This window comes from Phyllopteryx taeniolatus, chromosome 2 (assembly GCF_024500385.1).
Source record: "Phyllopteryx taeniolatus isolate TA_2022b chromosome 2, UOR_Ptae_1.2, whole genome shotgun sequence".
Classification (NCBI taxonomy): Eukaryota; Metazoa; Chordata; class Actinopteri; order Syngnathiformes; family Syngnathidae; genus Phyllopteryx; species Phyllopteryx taeniolatus.
In genome coordinates this window covers 20,300,475-20,321,734 of record NC_084503.1, presented here as the reverse complement: position 1 = coordinate 20,321,734, position 21,260 = coordinate 20,300,475, and the positions used below count along the sequence as shown (strand labels likewise).

At 40.3% G+C, this 21,260-nt stretch overlaps 1 protein-coding gene, 1 long non-coding RNA gene and 2 other non-coding genes across 8 annotated transcripts in view; all 4 read left to right on the top strand.

Annotated features, from left to right (window-relative positions):
* lrp4 (low density lipoprotein receptor-related protein 4) overlaps positions 1-13,350 on the top strand; it is a 125,494-nt gene extending 112,144 nt beyond the window's left edge. For 2 of the 5 annotated variants that reach the window (XM_061764740.1, XM_061764746.1), the window contains 14 exons: positions 59-230; positions 388-550; positions 1,569-1,794; positions 2,924-3,227; positions 3,322-3,540; positions 3,722-3,856; positions 4,109-4,217; positions 4,528-4,720; positions 4,921-5,034; positions 5,112-5,211; positions 5,337-5,401; positions 5,489-5,576; positions 5,689-5,830; positions 9,167-13,350. In XM_061764740.1, the coding sequence (XP_061620724.1) occupies positions 59-230; positions 388-550; positions 1,569-1,794; positions 2,924-3,227; positions 3,322-3,540; positions 3,722-3,856; positions 4,109-4,217; positions 4,528-4,720; positions 4,921-5,034; positions 5,112-5,211; positions 5,337-5,401; positions 5,489-5,576; positions 5,689-5,830; positions 9,167-9,508 (2,372 nt within the window). In that variant the 3' untranslated portion in view covers positions 9,509-13,350. Of the gene's footprint in view, positions 1-58; positions 231-387; positions 551-1,568; positions 1,795-2,923; positions 3,228-3,321; positions 3,541-3,721; positions 3,857-4,108; positions 4,218-4,527; positions 4,721-4,920; positions 5,035-5,111; positions 5,212-5,336; positions 5,402-5,488; positions 5,577-5,688; positions 5,831-6,006; positions 6,070-9,166 lie in introns of all 5 variants that reach the window. The other 3 variants (XM_061764744.1, XM_061764742.1, XM_061764741.1) reach the window with 3 other exon arrangements.
* A 1,474-nt stretch (positions 13,351-14,824) lies between these two features.
* LOC133473076 (uncharacterized) lies at positions 14,825-20,270 on the top strand. Its single transcript, XR_009786960.1, has 5 exons — positions 14,825-14,996; positions 15,543-15,584; positions 16,022-16,106; positions 17,075-17,227; positions 17,912-20,270. It is a non-coding gene; the product is annotated as an uncharacterized LOC133473076 (long non-coding RNA).
* LOC133474546 (small nucleolar RNA SNORD67) lies at positions 15,742-15,853 on the top strand. The gene has a single exon (XR_009787546.1). It is a non-coding gene; the product is annotated as a small nucleolar RNA SNORD67 (small nucleolar RNA).
* LOC133474547 (small nucleolar RNA SNORD67) lies at positions 16,253-16,353 on the top strand. Its single transcript, XR_009787547.1, has one exon. It is a non-coding gene; the product is annotated as a small nucleolar RNA SNORD67 (small nucleolar RNA).
* Positions 20,271-21,260: the final 990 nt, after the last annotated feature.

The window sequence follows — 21,260 nt, the reverse complement described above, 5'->3', positions numbered from 1 at the left end:
GAACTTGTTTTAGTCCAGCGAGTTACAATGTGACGAGATCCATCTACTCTCCTTGCAGGATTGATGACAACTGATGGCCTGGCAGTAGATGCAGTAGGCCGAAAGATTTACTGGACTGACACAGGAACCAACCGGATAGAAGCTGCCAATCTGGATGGTTCCATGAGGAAGGTTCTGGTGTGGCAAAACCTGGACAGCCCTCGTGCCATTGCCCTTTATCACGAAATGGGGTGAGCCTGCCAAAGCATCAAGGTTTTTAGTTGCATATATGTAAATACAGTATATATGAAAAGATCACAGTCAACTTCATGATCACTATGACCAAGCATCTCATCTTACACCTTGTTTTAGTTTTCCGGGTTTAACCTGTCTGTGGCTCTCTTGCAGTTATATGTACTGGTCCGACTGGGGAGAGCACGCTAAGCTGGAGCGCTCAGCAATGGATGGGTCAGAACGAGTGATCCTCATCAATAACAACCTGGGATGGCCCAATGGTCTTGCTATAGATATGGCTGGTTCACAACTATTGTGGGCTGATGCTCATACTGAGGTGAGGGTTGACCTTTGCAGCAAAGGTCAGCGCTGATCCTATATGGACTGAAGTTTGTTGTGCTTGTGCAGTCGCTCACAGTCATTTTCTGTGTGGATGCTAAGAGATCCATCTTATATTAATGCTGTTTAAAAGCTACTTTTACTTTTACATTTTTCAAAATGAATGTGCTGGATAAATGACGAATTTTCAGTTCAAACCCGTTTAGTCAAGAAGACTATGCCATGGACAGGTAAACTATGATGCCATGAGATCACCAGAAGTTCATAGCAATTACTTGGCATCCAATCAGTACTCTGGTCAGATAAAATATTTCACCTACAGCCTTTAAGGAGCATATTAGCCTGGTATCTGGCGAATTTCTATGATATGCTGCATTGTATTAATGAGCAATTTAATCCAACTCATTTGTTTTTTTCACTATCATTTCTTAATTTCCCAGCTGTAACTACTTAGAAATGAATAATGGCTTAGCCAAGCTAGTTTGTTTTGCCTGAATTATTATTTTTTTAAATACTGTACTTGATAAGACAACACGACTACAGGGATTTTAAGTATATATTTACATCAATTAGTTATTTTAGATGATTTGGGACAATTTTGATGTGCTCAATCCAAATATCATATTGGTTTTGGTAAATCAGGTCAAGTTATTGAACTATGGCCACATGTTTTTGTTTCCATGCACAGGTAATTTTGCTTTAGAGGTTCAAATAAACGGAGGTTCATGCCCTGAATTTTGAACAATTATGACATAACATTTAATTTACAGGTACTTACTTTTATCAGTCTATTATTCAATTTACAGTAAACCAAGTTTGTAACATCTGATTATTAAACTGTTAAGAACTCAGCATTAAAAACCTGACCTGAACAAGAGAAACAGATGTTATTTTCAGATTCAGCGATGCAAAGTGGTCCTAAATCAGTTGAAAAAACAAACAACTTACAAAAAAAAATTTGTAAACCAGTGCTATCTTAACTGAAAGAATCTTATTTATCCTCTGATCCTCCATAGCGCATTGAGGTGGCCGATCTGAATGGCCAAAATCGCCACACCCTCATAACACCTGTCCAGCACCCATATGGTTTAACCCTCTTGGGATCCCACATCTATTGGACTGACTGGCAGAGCCGCAGCATCCAGCGGGCAGACAAGAATTCTGGTGCCAACACCATAACTGTACGTGCCAACCTACCGGGACTGATGGACATTCAGGCCGTGGACAGAGAGAGGGCTCTGGGTGAGTCTTGAGTTATGTAACAAAATAAGAGCAACTTTTTTTTAAATCAGTAATCATTGCTTAGTTCAAACATTTTGAGACGACTGACCATTATCCATACCATTATGAACAGACAATGGAAGAAAATCTCAACATTTTGCGTGTGCCTGAATGTTTTGTCCATTCATCCAGAGCAACATTGGTGAGGTAAAAAGGGTACTGGTGTTGGCAAGAGGGCCTGGCTCACAATCTCCGTTCTAGTCTAAAGATTTTGATGGGGTTATTCGGAGCTGTTGTGGTCAAGCGCTCTTCCCAAATAATTAATATATTCTGAAGCCATTTCCAATACTTACGTCCACATAGCAGGGTTGGTAGCGGATCATGAAACCGTATAACAGTATACAAATCTCCTAGCCACACTTGTGTCTAGTTAGCCAGAATAGCATGTGTGTTTATGTGGCTAAACTTTTAGCCACGCTTGACCAATTGCACGTCACTGGGAAGCCCATAACCTTTAACGATGTGGGCCCTATTAAAACTAGAGTCATCACTCAGGAATAGGGCTGAACGACATGGGAAAATACTCTTAATTGCGAGGGGGTTTTCTTTGGTTCTTTTAAACAAATATTGCGATTGTGATTAAGCATGCAATTGAAAAACAAATTCTAAATATTTGGTGGTAAATATTAGTAGGCCAACTTTAGCTGTCAGATTATTGTAACTGATTTCAAAAGCAGGACAAAGTGATCTAAATTACATAAGGGGGTGGGGGGCATGACTATTTTTGCCTTGAGCCCCCAAATGAGTAGCTACGGGCCTGCTTCGAGCCAGCGCACCCTCTTGCCGCCGGCATGATGAAAAAGGCAGCTAGCTAGCTGCGAGAACTAATGTGAATTGCAGGACACATTGACCATCGACACTTCAAACATATGTCGTGGTAATAAATATGCATGCTACAATTTGGTGCCAAGTGGTACATTGGGTCTTGTCTTCCCCGATGCGACCGTGGGCAGAGATGGCGAACAGCCCTGACCTAGTGCATTTAGGGTCCTGCCTTTGTAACAGCCAATCAACTGGGTGCCTGATCATTTGGCATGAAAGCTCATTTTCTCTTCTTGACACCATTCCCTCCCTCCATTGTCCTCATCAGGATTCAATAAGTGTGGCAGGAAGAACGGTGGCTGCACTCACCTATGCCTGCCTCGTCCCAATGGTACTTCTTGTGCTTGTCCCACGGGCGTCCTGCTCAAGGGAGATGGTAGATCATGTGACGACTCCCCCGAAACCTTTCTTCTCTTCTCCAACCGTGTCAGTGTGCGAAGGATCTCATTGGACACTAATGATCACACAGATGTGCACGTACCTGTGCCTGAGCTTCACAATGTCATTTCGCTAGACTATGACAGTGTAGATGGAAAACTGTACTACACTGACGTCACCTTGGATGTGATAAGGTACCAGCCTGAAACTCTGATGGTCTCAGATTTTTATATTAATCATACTCGTATATATTGTATAGATTATTTATTATTTTACTTGTGTTTTCAGACGTTCAAACCTTGATGGCAGTGGCATGGAGACTGTAATCAGCCAGGGCCTAAAGACCACAGATGGGCTGGCCGTGGACTGGGTGGCCAGAAACATGTACTGGACTGACACCGGACGAAACACCATTGAGGTGGCACGTATAGACGGAACCAGCCGCAAAGTCCTTGTCAACAACAGTTTGGATGAACCCAGAGCCATTGCAGTGTTCCCAAGCAAAGGGTAAGCAAGGATTGAAGTGAGATGCAAGGACAAAATTGTATTTAACACACTAGGAAGCCATCCAAATAATATCTCATATACCCTGTCTTATACCAGGTATACTTTATAAGAAAAATCAAGACCATCCCATGGCTGCACTTGTTTTGCTACTCATTTCACCAATTCAGCATTGTCTGTGTAGGTTCCTATTCTGGACCGATTGGGGTCATATCGCAAAGATTGAGCGATCCCACCTGGATGGCACAGACCGCAAAGTTCTAATCAATACTGACCTGGGCTGGCCCAATGGACTCACATTAGACTATGACACACGGAGGTCAGAGACAGCCTTTATTTTCAGAAAATGCAATTTGTTTTATCTGCTCAGAGAAATGTCAATATGTAAGCATCAAAATGAGAGGAAATACTCATTTGCGTAACTTGAAAATGTATATACAAAAAATTGTCGAATCCTCATGATTATTTAGTTTCTTCTACAACGTCCTGTTTTATTGCATTAGCCATGTACATCATAGTATCCTTACTATTCACTTAAATGGTGTTCATGAAACAGATTTTTTTTCTGCAGGATTTTTTGGGTTGATGCCCACTTGGACAGGATTGAGAGTTCTGACCTGAATGGGAAACTGCGTCAGATCCTCGTTAGCCCAGTTTCCCACCCCTTCGCCCTAACACAGGTAACCCTTCCCCCAACCTCTCTGCTCCTCAGCTGTCAATCACTGGACTGATCATTCTTCATGGCTGCCTCTGTCACTCACCTGATCTCTCCCGTGTCAGCTCACCGTGTAACTCTGGTCACCGGTCATCTGCTCGTCTTCCAGTTCATACTTGGCTCATTTGACTTGACCATTTCTTCTACTTCCCTTCCACTCTGACCCTCATTTTCTTCCTCCCTTCTTCCTACCCCCCCCCGCCCCCCTTTATTCCTCCCATTCCCCCTCTCCTTGTCTGTGTTTTCCTTTCCTTCTTCTCCCTTCGTTTCCCCAGTTGAAGCCGGTGTCCTCCCCTCTAACCCCTTTCTCCCGACTCTCGCAGCAAGACCGTTGGATTTATTGGACTGATTGGCAGACTAAGTCCATCCAGCGGGTGGACAAACACACTGGCCGTAACAAGGAAACTGTCCTGGCCAATGTTGAGGGCCTTATGGACATTATCGTGGTATCACCTAACAGGCAGACAGGTAAGAGATGTTAACCTGGCAGAAGACTTTGTTTGTCCAAGTGCTGACAGGGCAGCGCTATACCATGTGTGGATAGCAGCTTTAATTATAGGTCACATGGTTTACAAAGCTCAATGTGTCCCAAATTTGAAATGACACCTTTAAACCAACCACAGGTACATTGTTTGTTCTTGTTTGAAGCATCCCTCCTCTTTCTTCAGGTACAAACCTCTGTGGTGTGAACAATGGAGGCTGCACTCACCTATGCTTTGCCAAGACCAACAGTTTTGTCTGTGCGTGCCCAGATGAGCCAGACGGACGACCATGCTCAATCAGTGAGTGGCAAATGATTTTATGGGCAAAGTTCAGATATTTTACCATGACGAATGTATGACTTGGCCATCTTTGTCAGTTGCAGGCTACATCCCCACTTCTCCCAGCAGAGAAACCAGCAGCACCCCTGTCCCTAAAGCTCCAACAGAAACCTCCCAAAGAGGACCCCCGGTGGTTAAGTATGTCCACATATTTTAATCTCTTGCTTTCGACTTGAGGTGACATTGGGTTATAAATGTTAGATTATAAAGACACAAAATGTTCCATTTGCTTTCTAAAGCTGTATTTATGCTTTTGTTCACAGCTGCACTGACAATAACCTAAATGTAGAAGGGTGCTTACAGAGTAATGTGGTTACTGCTCCCCATGGTTAGTATTCAGCATTTAATAAATTTTTTTGTTGTTGTTGACAAGTCAAGCATGTGATATGTGACCAGTTAACATGTACTGTTACAGGTGAAGGACTACATGTCAGTTATGTGATTGGTGGAGTTTTGACTATACTGACTATTCTGATTCTCATCGTTGCTTTGATTATTTACAGGTAAGTCCCCCATTGGATAACATCTTTATATACTGTTCTAAAGTCTGACACTGAACAGTAGTATTTATATCATATTTAATACACAACTTCATGTTCTATATCTGACCAACAGACATAAAAAGTCAAAGTTTGCTGACCCAGGAGTTAGCAACCTGACCTACAGTAACCCTTCATACCGGACTTCCACACAAGAGGTCAAGATTGAGGCCTCCCAGAAGCCTCCGATATATAATCAACTTCGATATAAGAAAGAGGTAATAAATGGATCGGCCAAGAGAATATTTAAATACCTTTCAACAAGTGGACTTTAGGTTTGGTCGATTATATTTTTTATCAACTAGATCAATTAATTTTAAAGGGAATATATCTTGAAAAGCTGATTCCCTACACCAGCACACTCATCTTTTCTTGCCTCTTTTACTCCCTGCAGCTCTCTCATCCCTACAACTCCCTCTCCCCCTTTATTTTTTGACCCCTAATGTGCTGTGCAGAGGTAGTTACACTGCATGAACAAATTATCTTTTCCTCTTGTGCTTGCTTTGATTTCCTTCTTTCCTACGTGATTCCAGAAAACCGGGAGTGTCAGAGCCTTTTTTGTGATGTCTGTCTGTATTTCCTTTTACATGCTTGGTAAAGTGAGTGTGACTAAGAGATTTGTTTGAGGTGGCTATATGACCTTCTCCAGTTAATTAACATTACTAAAATAACAAACAGCTTCAGATGTTCCAAAAAAAAAAGATCATATACTCTTCACAATAGATAAGGGATAATGAGAATAAACCAAAACTGCACTATAAACTTTACAGGTGAACTTAATTTGACCTTCTCTTAACTTTTTAATGCACATCCAACAGTTTCCGTACTTTTTGCAAAACCTTCTGAGCCGCAAAATTGACAACAGGTGTTTGAGCCTTGAAAATTTATAAGGAAGTGCACGTCTTTGTCATTCTGTGACTCTTCTTGTCTCTCTGTTGCAACCTGCTGATGATACTCTTAAGCTGAGTGGCCACTTCCCTCGTAGAACATCCTGTCTGAAGCCTTGCAATGGTGAGGTTCTGTTCATCAGTTGCCTAGGTGTCATCTCGGGCTGATGATGTTCACATTTGAACAGCATTAAGAAAATGACTGTTTAAATACTGATTCAAATTCAACCAGGAAATTTAATGGTCAACTCATGGATCAAACACTTACTGTGAATGTTGCTATTCAGCTCCTTGTTAGAGAACAGCAAGTCGTGAAAAAAATACTGAAACATCGAAACAGTTGGACATTAAAAGTTTAGAGAAGGTCAGATTAAGTTCACCTGTGATGGTTATTTCACATTTTAGGTTAACACTGAAATATCAACCTAAAGGTGAATATCCCTAACTTTTGGTGAGTAATGTATGATCAAAACTCTATTCATGTTAAGTAATTCATAGTGTGTGTGGCAGTAGGAGTGATAAACTCCAGAGATCTATTTGGTTGTTGGACGATGTATCAAGTGCGCATCAGTTGTCGATAATATTGGCCCCAAAAAACACCCTCTGATCTCGTCATACATTTCCATAAAATGTTTGTTCATTTCTACAATGTCTATAAAATTGTTTAACCAGTTCAGAGGAAAATCACTACATGATTTTTAAAGAATATCATGATGGGCAGGAGGAAAATCTTCCTAAAACAGTTACAACATTGGTTTGTCTCAGATTATGGATTCATGAATTTATGATTCTTCTCATTTAGAATAAGATTTGAGCTTGATTGTTAGGCAATCCAAAATCTGTTCTCCTTTCGGGTGCCTTCACACTCTGACACGATTACACAGATTTCACAGACAGTACAGTTTGCTTGAACATTATCATCCTAACCCTGGTGGCACTAAAAGTCCGTGGAGAGGTAGGTTTCACTCCATTTCCAAACAAGCTGTGTTGTTTTGAGTCAGTTCAATTCAAATATCAACACTGCAAAATCAAAGGTGTAAAGTCTTGCCGAAACAATAAGCCACAAGGAGACTAGTTTCAATATCTATTTTTTTTGTGGTGATTGACTTGGCCAGTCTAAGACCATACACTTTTCCCCACTGATGACGTCCTTTGTTGCATTGGCACTGTCTTTTGAGTCATTCTCTTGTTGCATGATGAAGATTCTCCCGATTCGTTTGGATGCATTTTTCTGTGCTTTGCCAGACAAAATATTTTTGCAGACTTCAGAATTCATTCTGCTGCTTCCATCATGAATTACATCATCAATAAAGACTAGTGAGCCTGTTCCAGAAGCAGCCATCCAAGCCCAAGCCATGACATTACCTCCACCATGCTTCACAGATGAGCTTGTGTGTTTTGGATCATAAGCAGATCCTTTCTTTTGCCATAGTTTAGTCTTTTCATCACTTTGGTAGAGGTTAATCTTGGTCTCATCAGTCCAGAAAACTTTGGTCCAAAACCTTTGTGGCTCATCTCTGTACTTCTTTGCAAAATCCAATATGGCCTTCCGATTCTTTTTGCTGATGAGTAGTTTGTATCTTGTGGTATGGCCTGTATATTTCTTCACTCGAAGTCATCTTCGAACAGTGGATTGTGATACCTTTGCCCCTGCTCTGTGGAGGTTGGCAGTGATGTCACTGACTGTTGTCTTTGGGTGTTTCTGTCATCAACTGCTGTTGATACGCTTGGCCGACCGGTTCGATGTCTGTTGCTCAGTACACCAGTAGTTTATTACTCTTTCAGAACATTCCAAATTGTCATATTGGCTATGCCCAATATTTGTGCAATAGCTCGGATCGATTGTCCCTCTTCTCTTAGCTTCTTCATGAGTCTTCATGTTTGCTTAACAGCCAATGCAGTTTTCAGAGGTGAAACCCAAAGCCAAAAACTAGCACTGTCTAATGTTTAAGCGATCAATCTAAAAGGCAACAGTTGAGAAGCTAGAAACACCCATCAGTCACATGTGCCAATACATTTGCACACTTGAAAAGCGGGTGGGTTCAAACAAAAGGTGCTCTGTCCTGTGTTGTTTCTCACATCTAGATATAAATACCATGAAATAAAAGCTGGAATTCTGAACTTTTGTCTCATATTCATCTTTTGATCTGAAACCCAAAAGTCTTCAGTATACAACAAGAACATAGGAATTGACCTTGTCATTCCAATACTGTTGGAGGGGACTGTACATCACAAAGGTTGTCCAACCTTTTTCATCTGCTTTTAACTGGGAAATCTTTGTCAATTAAAGATGCCAGAGTGAACGCTTAGTGAACCAAGGTCAGTGTTTTATTTTCTGCTTTCTGAGAAGTATGAAGACCCCCCACACACACTGACGATGAGTTATTTTTGTAGAATAAAAAACAAAATGAAAAGTTAGAAAAAGTTCCACCAACGTCTGGTGAGGGATGTGTTTTCTAGGTCTCTAACATGTATCTGAATTGTGTGTATTTTGTTTGCTTTGAATGAATTATTGCTTGTTGCATTCCTGGCACTGAAAATTTTAATCACTGAAAAGTTTGCCCTTGGAGGTGTTGAAAAATGTGAGCATGTCTGGGTCTGGATCTGTCCTTCATACTGCTGGCACCCAGTCAGTCTCTAACTAATTGCATTTCATTCATTGTCCAGGGTGGTGTGGACGGAGGGTACACTAAGGAGAAGATCCGTATCGTGGAGGGTGTGTGTCTTCTGTCCACTGAGGAGCTTTACTGGGATGACCTCAAACAGATTAAGCCATCACGAGGGGGCCTGCACACCTGCATGCGCACAGACACTGTTTCGCTGCAGGCAAGCAGCGCTTCACTGGATGATGGCGAGACGGAACAACTCCTTCAGGAGGAGGTGTCGGAATGTTCCTCCATAACCACCCTGACCCCATCAGTCATCACCCCTCAGCGTCACGCCCAGCACAGCCTGCCAGACACCGGCTGGATGTCCATGCGCAAGCCCTCCACTGAGAGTGAAGTGTGAGGGGGGCCTTTGTGCTTTATATCTATCAACCTCAATTGCAAAAACACGCAAACACGTCTGTATTTTTAGCTGGTACAGACATAGACGATTCAAGGTACTAGCGGAGATGCATATTTAGTCAAAATCAAACAAGTTCCTAACTGAACTCTTTATCTGAAACTAGGGCTCCGTCCTACTTGTACACAGATACATACACAGGCCGTCATAGTAGCCTACTGTGGTAAAATAGTAAACAAACTGGTAAACTAATTAGTATGCTGGAATAGGTAAAAGCAAAGGACTCTTGGGAGGAAGTGACCAGAGATACAAACACTAAAAGGATGCAGACTCTCATTGTGACATGTCTGTACTACATCACCGCTTTTGGGGGATTTGTTTTCTCCTTGGATTCAGCTGAATCAACATTCTCCCAGGACTCTGTAACTATGTTGCCCTAAAACCACTCATCTCTTTATGAACTCTATTTATGAATTTTTGTACTTCTAAGTGGGCTTTCAGACTTTCACGGAACAGTGAGTGTTGTGTTGAGCTTTGTGCAGCAGGTATTCAAGTGTTGTATTTATGACAGTGCCAAAGGGTGGGGCTTTACCAAGTCCCCATGCTTCTTCTTGCATTTACACATCAATGGAAAGGTGTCACAATTTGAAATTTGTTTCATTTCAAAAAAGTAGAAGCCCTTTGTGGTAATGTTTTCTTTAACAAGCCAAGCAGATAAGATTTACCAGGGAACTCTTCAGTTGATTGCACAAGTGTATTTCCGCAAATGCTGCCTAAAAGGTCCTTAAGTCGTAATTTAACCATTGCTCATCTTTAGACTGAGCTAAGGAAGTTGCAGTGGTGTAACAGCCAAAGTGCCAGATCGTTTATCCATCTACCATTCTTAGAAGCTGTAAAAAAAAAAAAAAAAAAAAAGTTTGATTGAATGATTGATTCAACCATATTACAAGAAATATGTTCATGTGGCCATGGTGTAGTTGTGCTTATATACATACACACACACACACTGTATGTGTGACAAGTTAAAAGAAAAGCACACAAAGATACAGAGTCCGTAAAGGCAGAACGCATGCGATACAAAGCAGAAATCTTTTCTGGCAGTACATGCTTTGGAAGTTTGTGCTTTACTTTGTCATAGCCAGAAAGTCTGGTATAGATACTGACAAAATGTAATATTAGAACAATTATTTCATCGGTTATTTGTCCCTGCAATTTTTTAACCATATTCACAGCACTTACAGGTATGATTGTAATGTGAAACTCCTTGATTTTAAGAATGTTACAAAAATATCTCAACTCAGCCAATTAGTTTTTTAGAATTAAAGTGTTTTATTGTAACTGCATCTAGCACACCACTATACCAAACCCTAAACTGCTCCTATATCATTTTTCTAAGGCTGCTAAAATATATGCAGTGTATGCTGTATATATCTACAGTATATGCACACACATGGACAAAATTGTTGGAAAGCCTCCGTTAATGAAAGAAAACCCCACACAGGTCATAGAAATAACTTGAATCTGACAAAAGCAATAGATGAAAAATTAATGAAATTTTTTTTTTTTTAATAAACTCATGAAACAGGCCTGGACATAAATGATGGTATTCTGGTCACTCTGGACTGGAGCAAACTGCTCCAGTTGTCTCGGGTTTGAAGGATGCTTTGTCCAGACCGCATGTTTCAGCTCCTTCCATAGATATTCAATAGGATTTAGATCAGGGCTCATAGAAGGCCACTTCAGAATATTTTGCTTTTAGCCATTCTTGGGTCTGTTTAGCGTGTGTTTTGGGTCATTATCCTATTGCAACCAAGCTTTCTGACACTGGGCAGCACATAACTCTCTAGAGTACCTTGATTGTCTTGAGATTTTTTTGTACCCTGCACATATTCAAGACACCCTGTGCCAGATGAGGCAAAACAGCCCCAGAGCATAACAGCCTCCTCCAGGTTTCACAGTAGGGGCAGTGTTCTTTTCTTTTCTTCATTTTTGCATCTGTGAACATAGAGCTTATGTGTCTTGCCGAAAAGTTTAGGTTTTGTCTCAACATGCAATTTGGCAAATTCCTGTCTCACTTTTTTTTTTTTTTTTTTTTTTTTTTTTTTTTTAATGTGTTTCTTCCCCTCAACAGTGGTGTCCTCCTTGGTTGTCTCCCATGAAGTCCACTTTGGCTCAAACGACGAATGGTGTACCTTGACCTTGGAGTTCACCGTTAATTTCTTTGGAGGTTGTTCTGGGCTATTTTGTCACCATTCTTATTATCCATCTCTTCAATTTGTCATCAATTTTCCTCCTGGGGCACATCCAGGGAGGTTGGCTACAGTACAGTGGCTCTTAAAATCTTTGAATAATATATGCAGTTGTAGTCACAGGAACATCAAGCTGCTTGGAGATGGTCTTACATCCTTTACCTTTAACGTACTTGTCTATAAAAAAAAATTCTAATCTGCTGAGACAACTCTCCTTCACTTCCTCTGGTCTATATTTAGTGTGGTACACCCCATGTCACCCTTTAAATAGGCCGACTGACGGATTACAAGTTGGGAGACACCTGTAATGCTAACTTGAGGACACACATTGTTTGAACATGTCCCTTTCCTAGGGGTAACATCCTATTTGTCCAGGCCTGTTTCATGATTTTTTTTTTAATAATGAGAATTCTGTTGAGCTGCAATTAAAAGCAATGTCTGATTTTCATTGATTAATTTTCCTTACATTTTTTATGTATTATTATACACACACACACACATATAGTTGTTTTGGCATGAAATAAACCTACCACACTTTCTTAACTGAACCTGATTGATTGAATATAGTGTTTGGCAATATTAAGTTGAATAGATTAATATTAGCATATCTTCCACCTGTGCAATTTTCTATTAAGATCTCTTATGACACGAAAGGAGATTGACGCATAAATCACAAAATATGTGTATCTGCTTTGCCAAAACAATATCTGGAGTTTCATTTTATTTTTTTGGGTCAACTCCAAATCTGCAATTTAAAAAAAAGTGCACTTGCAGTATCTGCAACAGTAGTGTAGCGTAATTTAGAAACACTGCAAGATGGACCAGTGAGGGTTGTAGTTTAGCAGCATAGTGTATCACTTTAAAAGATTCAACCTACAGCTGTCATGCATTGCTTTACCTTTTAAAATGTTTTTTACCTGTGTTGATGGCAAGACTACAGTATATTGCTACTTAGACAACGATGTTTATAGAACCATGTATTTTGAAGACTGCTAAGAGCTCAGCGACTTGCTGTTTTGCTGCTAGACAAAGCACTGAAGCCAATGAAAGAGGATCTTGGCAGCTACAGAACTAGTCTCTGACAGTTGGTTGACAGCCAGCCTACAGAGTTTGATAGTGACCCAATTTATCTTCATCCCAGCTCACAGTCCCTCCAAGTCTGCTGCAGGAATGCTATAACTGTACAAATTGTATCTCGCGGATATGACATTTCAGTTGAAGATACTGTTTTGATTGAGCTGTATAGTCTTGTACAAAGGGATTTCATGACTGTAATTAGAATTGTATTAATTTTACTCACTGGAGATGTATTTTTTTTTTCCCCCACATTTGCTGGATTATTTTAACCACTGTTTCCAAGCCTTGTAAATGATAGGGAATATGCCATTTATTTAATAGTCCCCCTTTATGAAATACTGGTCGCATATAGTTGTAAAGTTAACAATAAGAGGTATTTATGATTTGTTTGGTTGTCATTTGTTGTGTAAATATGAACAGACTGTATATGTATTTCCATGGCAGTACTAACAAGCTGTGTTGTGTGATAGTGCATTATCCCTTTGCTATCTTTTAATATAAAACTGCATTTCAATGAAACTCTGGACTCACTCATCTTTTGTAAATCATATGCAGCTTTTCAAATTTTTATTAGAAACCTTACCTTGTCTTGTCAACAGTTACATTACATTTACCAAATGAGAATTTGGCTGTTGTTGGTTTTACAAAGATTAATATTAAAATTACCAATATTGTTATGGTAATAGGATGTTTTATTGACGTAGTCAAAATTTTTACTGATTTATTTATGGTCACATCTGGCAAAGCCATATATCAAGTATGGCCAGCTATGTGCGTGGGCGCCAGGGGGTAAAAACCTAATATGAACCTGACCATTTGGGAGGGGGGGTGTCCGACATGGGTCCCCCCACCCCCTTTGACAAAATATTTCGGAGGGGGCCCTCCATGAAGATCATAATCTGGTTCTACCTCTCTGATGGGCACCATGTTGTTGCCCACCTTTGTTTTAGCATTCACTAGCAGTCATTTTATCCCTACAAACATTCCTAATTAAGTAACTTCAGTGTGTTTAATATTGCATTATGTTAACCTTATATGCAATTATATATGTAATACATGCCTTTTTATACTGCTTTGTTGTGCTGCACTTATTTTGTATAAGCTTTATTGACACGTCATCACAAGCAACACGGAGTTCATTATTAACATGCTAAAATAATCTAAAATAATTGACTGTGAGCAGTATTTAGCAGCGACTTTGCTACTAATTTAAAAGTATTTTTGTTTTAAAAGTGCATAGTCTTTCTGGGTTGCTCGGGAAACAATGCATTTGTACGCCTCGTCCGGGACAAGTGGATCTGCCTACAGCCACAGAAGAAAACATCTGGACAAAAAAAATGCACTTACAAAATGGCAAAAAACTGGACAAAGTCACCGCAGTCAACCGCACGCATATGGGTGAAATTCTTGATGCCGAATAAAAACATGGTGCCGGTAAACCATGTGACGCCAATTTAACCAATGACAGAGCAGTGCGGTGAGTTCAGAGCGTGTACACATTTTCTTCATATATGGCCGTGCATTTAACCTACCAATATTAACTTTAAAGTCACGTGAACAAACGTGACCAATAATGGTCAGCGATTAAGCCTATCCAACAAGACTAGATACACCAGCGCAATGTTGCACCCCGGCAAACTGACGTGCGTACGTGGCGGCCATGTTTGGAAGGTCGACGTTCCCATGAAAGGCAATGCATGGAAATTGAAAATAAGTCATAACTTGCTAATTTCTCAACCGATTTTCATGAGGTTTTTTTGCCAACACTAAAGCGTGTGCTATCAATACAGAATTCTTTTTCAAAAATGACCTAAATTATTTGTTTAGAAAACGAACACTCCCATTTCCCTCGTAGTAATTGTACGGTGTTGTACGCAACCGTATGCAGCACAATGTGCCGGCATCCTGGTCCTTTGGTGTTATTGCCGATCCGTCCAAACAGAATGCGATGACGAATTCTTAGTTTGACCCTCCTTTTAAAAGTTTCCATCGCCGCAGGCACGCAGCTCAAAAGAGGCGTGTCGTTTCTACTAATTGTTGGTGTCTGTGCTATCAGTTCAACTTCTTCAGCCTGAAGAGGCGTTCGAAAATGTGGTGGAGGCGCCGGGTTGAAATCGACTACGCGAAAAATGAACAAAGTCTATTTCTGAACACTTAACGTTTCGGTAAGTTTTCATTGGATGTTTTTATAGACAAACTTGCGTTTAAAAAAAAAAAAAAAAACGTCGAGATGGACATTTTGGCTTTAGTTATTGTAGAACTCCGTAACGAATGCTAGCACAATGCTAGGCTCGCTTAGCTAGTTCTTTTGTTAGTTCGTTTGTCTTGTGTCATATTTAGAGTGTAACACGGACAAATATGAACCTTGGTATGTTTGCTCATTGTACAACCAAGCAGTGTTTAAAAAAACAAAAAAAAAATTCCGTTGACTTTCGTCTGAAGCGTCTCAATTTGATTGGGTCAACGCACGTCTACGGTTCTGTAATGGTTCATGTGTGACCTTTGAAAATAGTTTGCGTATTAACTCTTTCTCGTTAGTTTACTGATGCCTGCTTTGCAACTTCGTAACAGCCTGAAACAGCAGCCACGTGGTTTACAAGAAAAAATGTTTGGTGCATCTATTCTGAAGGTAGCTCTAACTCTTACTTTGTGTGTGTGTGTGTGTGTGTGTGTGTGTGTGTGTGTGTGTGTGTGTGTGTGTCATATGTAAGCCAACTGCAACATAAGGAAGAGCTTGAACTTTTGATTGCACGGTAAGGTTTCATCTCAGGATGAATACTCAAACATTGGGAGCAAAAGGAATACCTAGTCTTTAAGAGACAATGTAAATGGCTGATTAAACTTTTCTTATTGAGAATCTTAACCTGAAATAATTGTAAAAAAATTAACTCAAGCAAACCTGGGAGTGACTATGAGAGTGATGAGTTGCACTAATCAGTTGGGGTGTGTTGCAGTGGCATCAACACTCCAACCTGACTCAACCTGAGGACACACGCTGTGCACAGGGGCCATCTGACTCAAACCTCCCAGTTTTGCTCACTACCTTTTTTCCCATTTTTGTTTTTCTGAGAATACATTTTAAATTAGTCATTCTACATATACAGGAAATAAAAATTTTTTTATTTAGAACTGTGGCCTTTACAGACTGCCAAAGACAAATGTGTGTATCTATTTTGTATGTCTTTAATAGGTTCTTGACTCAGGAGCTGGCAGATTTCTACATTTTGATTTGTTGGAGCAAGAATATTAGCCTCGTGGCCAACTTGGTTTGTGAGGTTGGTAATATTAGGTTCCTTTTGAATGTAGTTAATCCTTTAAATGTGAAGTAGCCAAATAAAAACGTGTGCAACATTCAGCATCGGACAAATCAAGACTAAATTGAAATGTGTTGTGGTAACCTGACAAATATTTCTACTACTGGGGTGTGACTGAGGAGTTGGGTCACTGATTGCAGTGGCACTGTTGTCCCATCCTGATGACCAGTGGTGACACAAACTGTGCACAGGGGCCATCTAAGTCACTCCCTAACCTCACAGGACAACATTTGTCTGTGCCAACGCTTGTGCCAGACTTTTTCTAATGTACAGACAAGTTGCTGGGGAAAAGGATGCCTGCGTTACCAACGGAGCTGGAGACTTGCAAGTTTTCATGTAGTTTGTGTTGGCTTTGACCAGCTAATGTGACATCAGCACAACTGTTTTGAGTCCCGCTTGGAAATTTTCCACTTCTATAATCAGGAGCGAAGACAAGAGAAGTGGTGATATTCATGACACTTAATGGTGTCTTCCCATTTGTTGGTTTGCTAAAAGTAATCATAGTGGGAGTAAGATGCCAATGTATCTGATGTGGCCAAAATCCGTATAATCAATACTTTTATTTGGGTGTGATGTACACTGCATGTCCTCTTAAAATAATTACTGTAAATCTTCTCTTAAACTTTTTTTTTTTTTTTAACCTCAACTCAGGCTCAATACTAAAAAGTTATAAAATACTCAATACTAAAAGTTCAATTCCAGACAAAAGACCAAGGCCAAATGTTAAAATTATGAATTTATCATGGTGCTTAATATTTCAAAGCTGCAGGTAATGATTACTTAACTGTTCACATTAACACCCTTGTTGATAAGAGTACTACTTTTTTGCAGAGGTGACCAGACAAGCTTAAGTATATTGACCCGTTTGCAGTTTCTATTATCAGACACAGCTGCTTCTCCTGTCTTCAATTTCTCCGTTATTCTTCAAGGTGGTGAGGATAAAGCTGAAAATGAGTCAAGAGGACCAAGACCTCCTCGCACCGTTGCACCAAAAGCAAATTTGGGTCTTTGACGTACTGCAGCTGGAATAATTACTGCCCTTCCTTTAATAATCTGTGAATAAAGATTTGGACGAACTGATGGTTTGTTTTTATCTTCAATAACCTACCCTTCGCCCTTCTGTACCATGCCATTGCTGCAGTTATATGATCTACCACAAGGTGCCAGTTAAACACCAGCTGTAATAGACAAGTCGAGTTGGTGAGCCTTCGAATGGACCCTTAACATTTCATGAAGCTGTGATTGGAATGCCCTGTTTGTAAAGGAGTGGTATTTTAGTCAAATTATTTCAGCATTGTTAGTCTGCAACAACCAAGTGTCTAAAGGCATAACATGAGAACTGGGCTGGACTTGCTGGTTTAAAGAAGTGCATCAACTAGATTGACAAAACGTGTACTGTTAAGGGTGTCCCTTTTTGAGAGTGCGAGATGTCAGCTGTAAGTACAGTTGAGAGAATGTTCATCAAAGGGTTGGGTCAATGGTCATATTACAAATTACATAGTAGGATTTTTGTTTGTTAGTTTTTAACTACAGTAAGAGTATTGTGATAAATTGTCCATCTGATAGTTGGGTCTATTTTTACTACAGGAAACATTAATAATTTACCCATTCACGCACACATTCATACACCAATAGCATGGCAAAGTGGTTTCATAATGGTTGCAAGGTATGTCTTAATAGGACTTTAACCATAGGAGCCACGTTTTAGCGGCTGCTATTTTTTGTGGACCCTTTGTCAGTTCAGCTGTCATTTTTCACCTATCCAGCAATCACCTTGGCTGTCTGTCACATCATTGGAACGGTGCAGCACTTCTCCTGTCACACTGACCTGACTGCGTGCGGTTCGGATGACTGCAGTGTCAGGTTCTTTTCAAATCGAGGAGGGTGGAATGTGACGTGGCCTGCTTTTCACAGGAAGCTGCCTTCATGCATCCTCAAAAATGACTTGAGGAGTCATTTTTAACAACACCTTTTTTCTGCAATTTTTACTCACACATTTTATAAGTAGTCTTATTGTGTTGTGTAATGTTTCGCAGTTACAACTGCATGTCTGCCAAAGGGCCAATATGTTTTTATTTTATGGATGCTAAGCATTTTTCTTTCCACAGATGAACACTTGAGAAAAAGAAACTCATAACGTCCATAATATTTGGGCTAGCGTTATAATTTCAGAGGTTGAAATGGGCATAAGGAGAGAAGTCCACATAAATATTTGATAGAGTGATGATAGTTTTCTGGTGTTAAGCAGCGTTGAGCTTTTTCTGTAGTAAACTCATAAGGAGAGGAAAATGCTTATCACGTCTATTAAATCCAAATGATTGGTCTGATCGTTGTAATATTATCAGGTTGAAGCTGCAATGAGTAGAGATGTCCACGTGAATGGTGGTGGTGATTGGTGACAGTTTTGAGACATTAAGCCACATATATGATTCCTTGGGTTGATGAGGCTTGCAAAGATGTGGCATTCGACTGCCATGTTTGTATCATTTTAATCGGTGACACCCTAATAAATTGGTGATTTTGCAGCATATTAAGATGGCGATTGAACATAATTTTGGGGTGCTAGCTGTTGCTCATGTGAGAGTGCAACGATACATGACAGCAACATAATACCAACTTGAACAAAAACATGGAAAGTCAAGCAAGCTGTCATTTTTTATGTCATGAAAAGTTGTCATTTTGGAGGCAAGAGGATTCCAGTCAACAGCTATGATATAAAATATGAGGTGTAGAAGCAGATGTGAAGATGTCTGGCCTGCGATGAGACAGCTGGAGAAAAGAGCCCAAGCCCGGGAAGTATGGAGAGCCTTTGTTCTCGGCCTATGCTCAAAATTGGACATCGTCGGCATAAGTAAGTCAAGGTTATAGTGCATTTCAGGTTCATCTGAAATGTTCACTGAAAGCTGACTATCCCTAACATTTTGTAAGCAGTTTATGGGTGACACGTCCCAAAAAAATTGAAGTCTCAAAAGCACATAATGCATTAGAGTTTCTTAGGATCCGACCTGTACATATCAGTTGTTTTGAAATTCAATTGTGCCAGCCACGTCCTGGCCATCCAACTGCTACATCACAAACTGAACAAGGAGGTGGAGAAGGGATGACAGCCCGACTCCAACGTGCTGCCTCAGAGATACAGTCTGGGCTGCCCAAGATGTGTTTCTTTCCGTGAGAGTCTTAAGGAAAGGTACTGACAAATGTCCTCAAATGTCTGCCTTGACATCCTGAATTTGTGGACAAAATGTGCTTCGAATGTCCTCGTCACAGTCACTCCTGGTTCTGACTGCGCATCCATCTCCACCTCTGAGCAAATGTCGCAGCTACAAAAACGCCGTAAAAAAAACAAAACGTTGTTCTCTTCATCCTCAATTTCCCAGAAGTTTTGTTGGCTTCCACTGCACAGCAACATGTTTCCTTCAGTAGCATCATTCCTTATGTTGTAAATATATGGAGGTGACACAGATGCACACCATGTCATATATTTAATTGAAGTTTACCTGAAGAATCTAGTTTGCCATCAGTATTTTTTTTAACTTCTTATTTTAGTCAACCTACCATGCATGTTTTTGGGATGTGGGAGGAAACCGGAGTGCCCGGAGAAAACCCACGCAGGTACGGGGAGAACATGCAAACATCCACATCCACACAGGCGGGGCTGGGATTTGAACCCGAGTCCTCAGAACTGTGAGGCAGTCGTCCACCGTGCCGCCACTATAAGTCTAACCCTTTCAAAATGGTTAGACTTGGCTTTCACAGTTCCATAGGCTCCAGCATGCCCGCGTCCCTCGTGAGGAAAAGCGGTACAGAAAATGGATGGATGGATGGATGGCTAGACGCATAGTTACACTTTTTAACACATAAAATAAAATTGACTTTTGAACAGTTTCATCTTTGGAATTTGGGACTTTTTTTTAATGGAACATTCATTTTTCTGGGCTTTTATATGTAGCAATATTGTCCTAATTTGTCAATAGGTCAACATAATATGGTTTGGTGGTTTTCTACATGCTGTACACATATAATGCAAAAAACAACAACACATTTTTATAAGGTATTTGCATTTCATCATGTTTTGTTTTCAGTTTATTATTTGTGTAAAGAACAAATATTTAGTTAATTCGAAAATACTGTACTGCTGTGTGGTCTTAATCCACTTTTTTAAGATTAAAAATCTAAAGGGCCTGTTGATCCATCCATTCACAATTTAAAACAGTTAAATGTAATCAAATATAATTAGTTATATTTCTTTGAGAAAGTAATTGAATTAGTTATGCTACAATTATATTTTAAACAGGGAAACTTGCAGAGGTGACACAAAGTTATTGCTTTGCAAGTCACAAGTAAGTTTCAGGACTTTGCCCTCAAGTCCTGAGTCAAGTTGCAAGTCCTACACTTTGAGCTTCGAGTCCTTTCGAGTCATTTGAGCAACGTTCTACAAAGTGGTCATCGAATCAGTCCTGTGTTCTTCCATCACAGTCTGGTTTGGTGCTGCTACAAAAAAGGACAAACTCCGACTGCAACGGACAATCAAAACTGCTGAAAGGATTGTCGGTAACCCCCTGCCCACCCTTGAGGACTTGCACGCTGCCAGAACTAAGACAAGAGCGTGTAAAATCCTCTTGGACCCTCCACATCCCGGTCACCGGCTCTTCCAGCTCCTTCCCTCAGGTAGGCGCTATCGATCAATGCAAACTAGAACTAGCAGACATTCCAACAGCTTCTTCCCTCTTGCCATCAACTTCTTAAACAGCTAACTTACAATTCCATGGCAACATGCTGCCAATTTTTTGTCTTGAGTTTGTTGTCACATTTCTGTCGGGCCCAATTATACATTACTCGTGCACTCACTGTAGTAGTCTCACCTTGCTGCACAATTTGCATATCTGTTGTTGACCAATACTGGCCACTCATGCCAGAGTAGCATCTGCATCACTTGCACACTGACTAAGGAGCATCTGCAACATTTGCACAATCGACATTGTCCCAGATTATCGCACTACTCGTCAAAAGTGTTCTCTGTCAATTGATTGTCTGTTGTCATACTAGAGCGGCTCCAACTACCGGAGACAAATTCCTTGTGTGTGTTTTGGACATACTTGGCAAATAAAGAGGAAT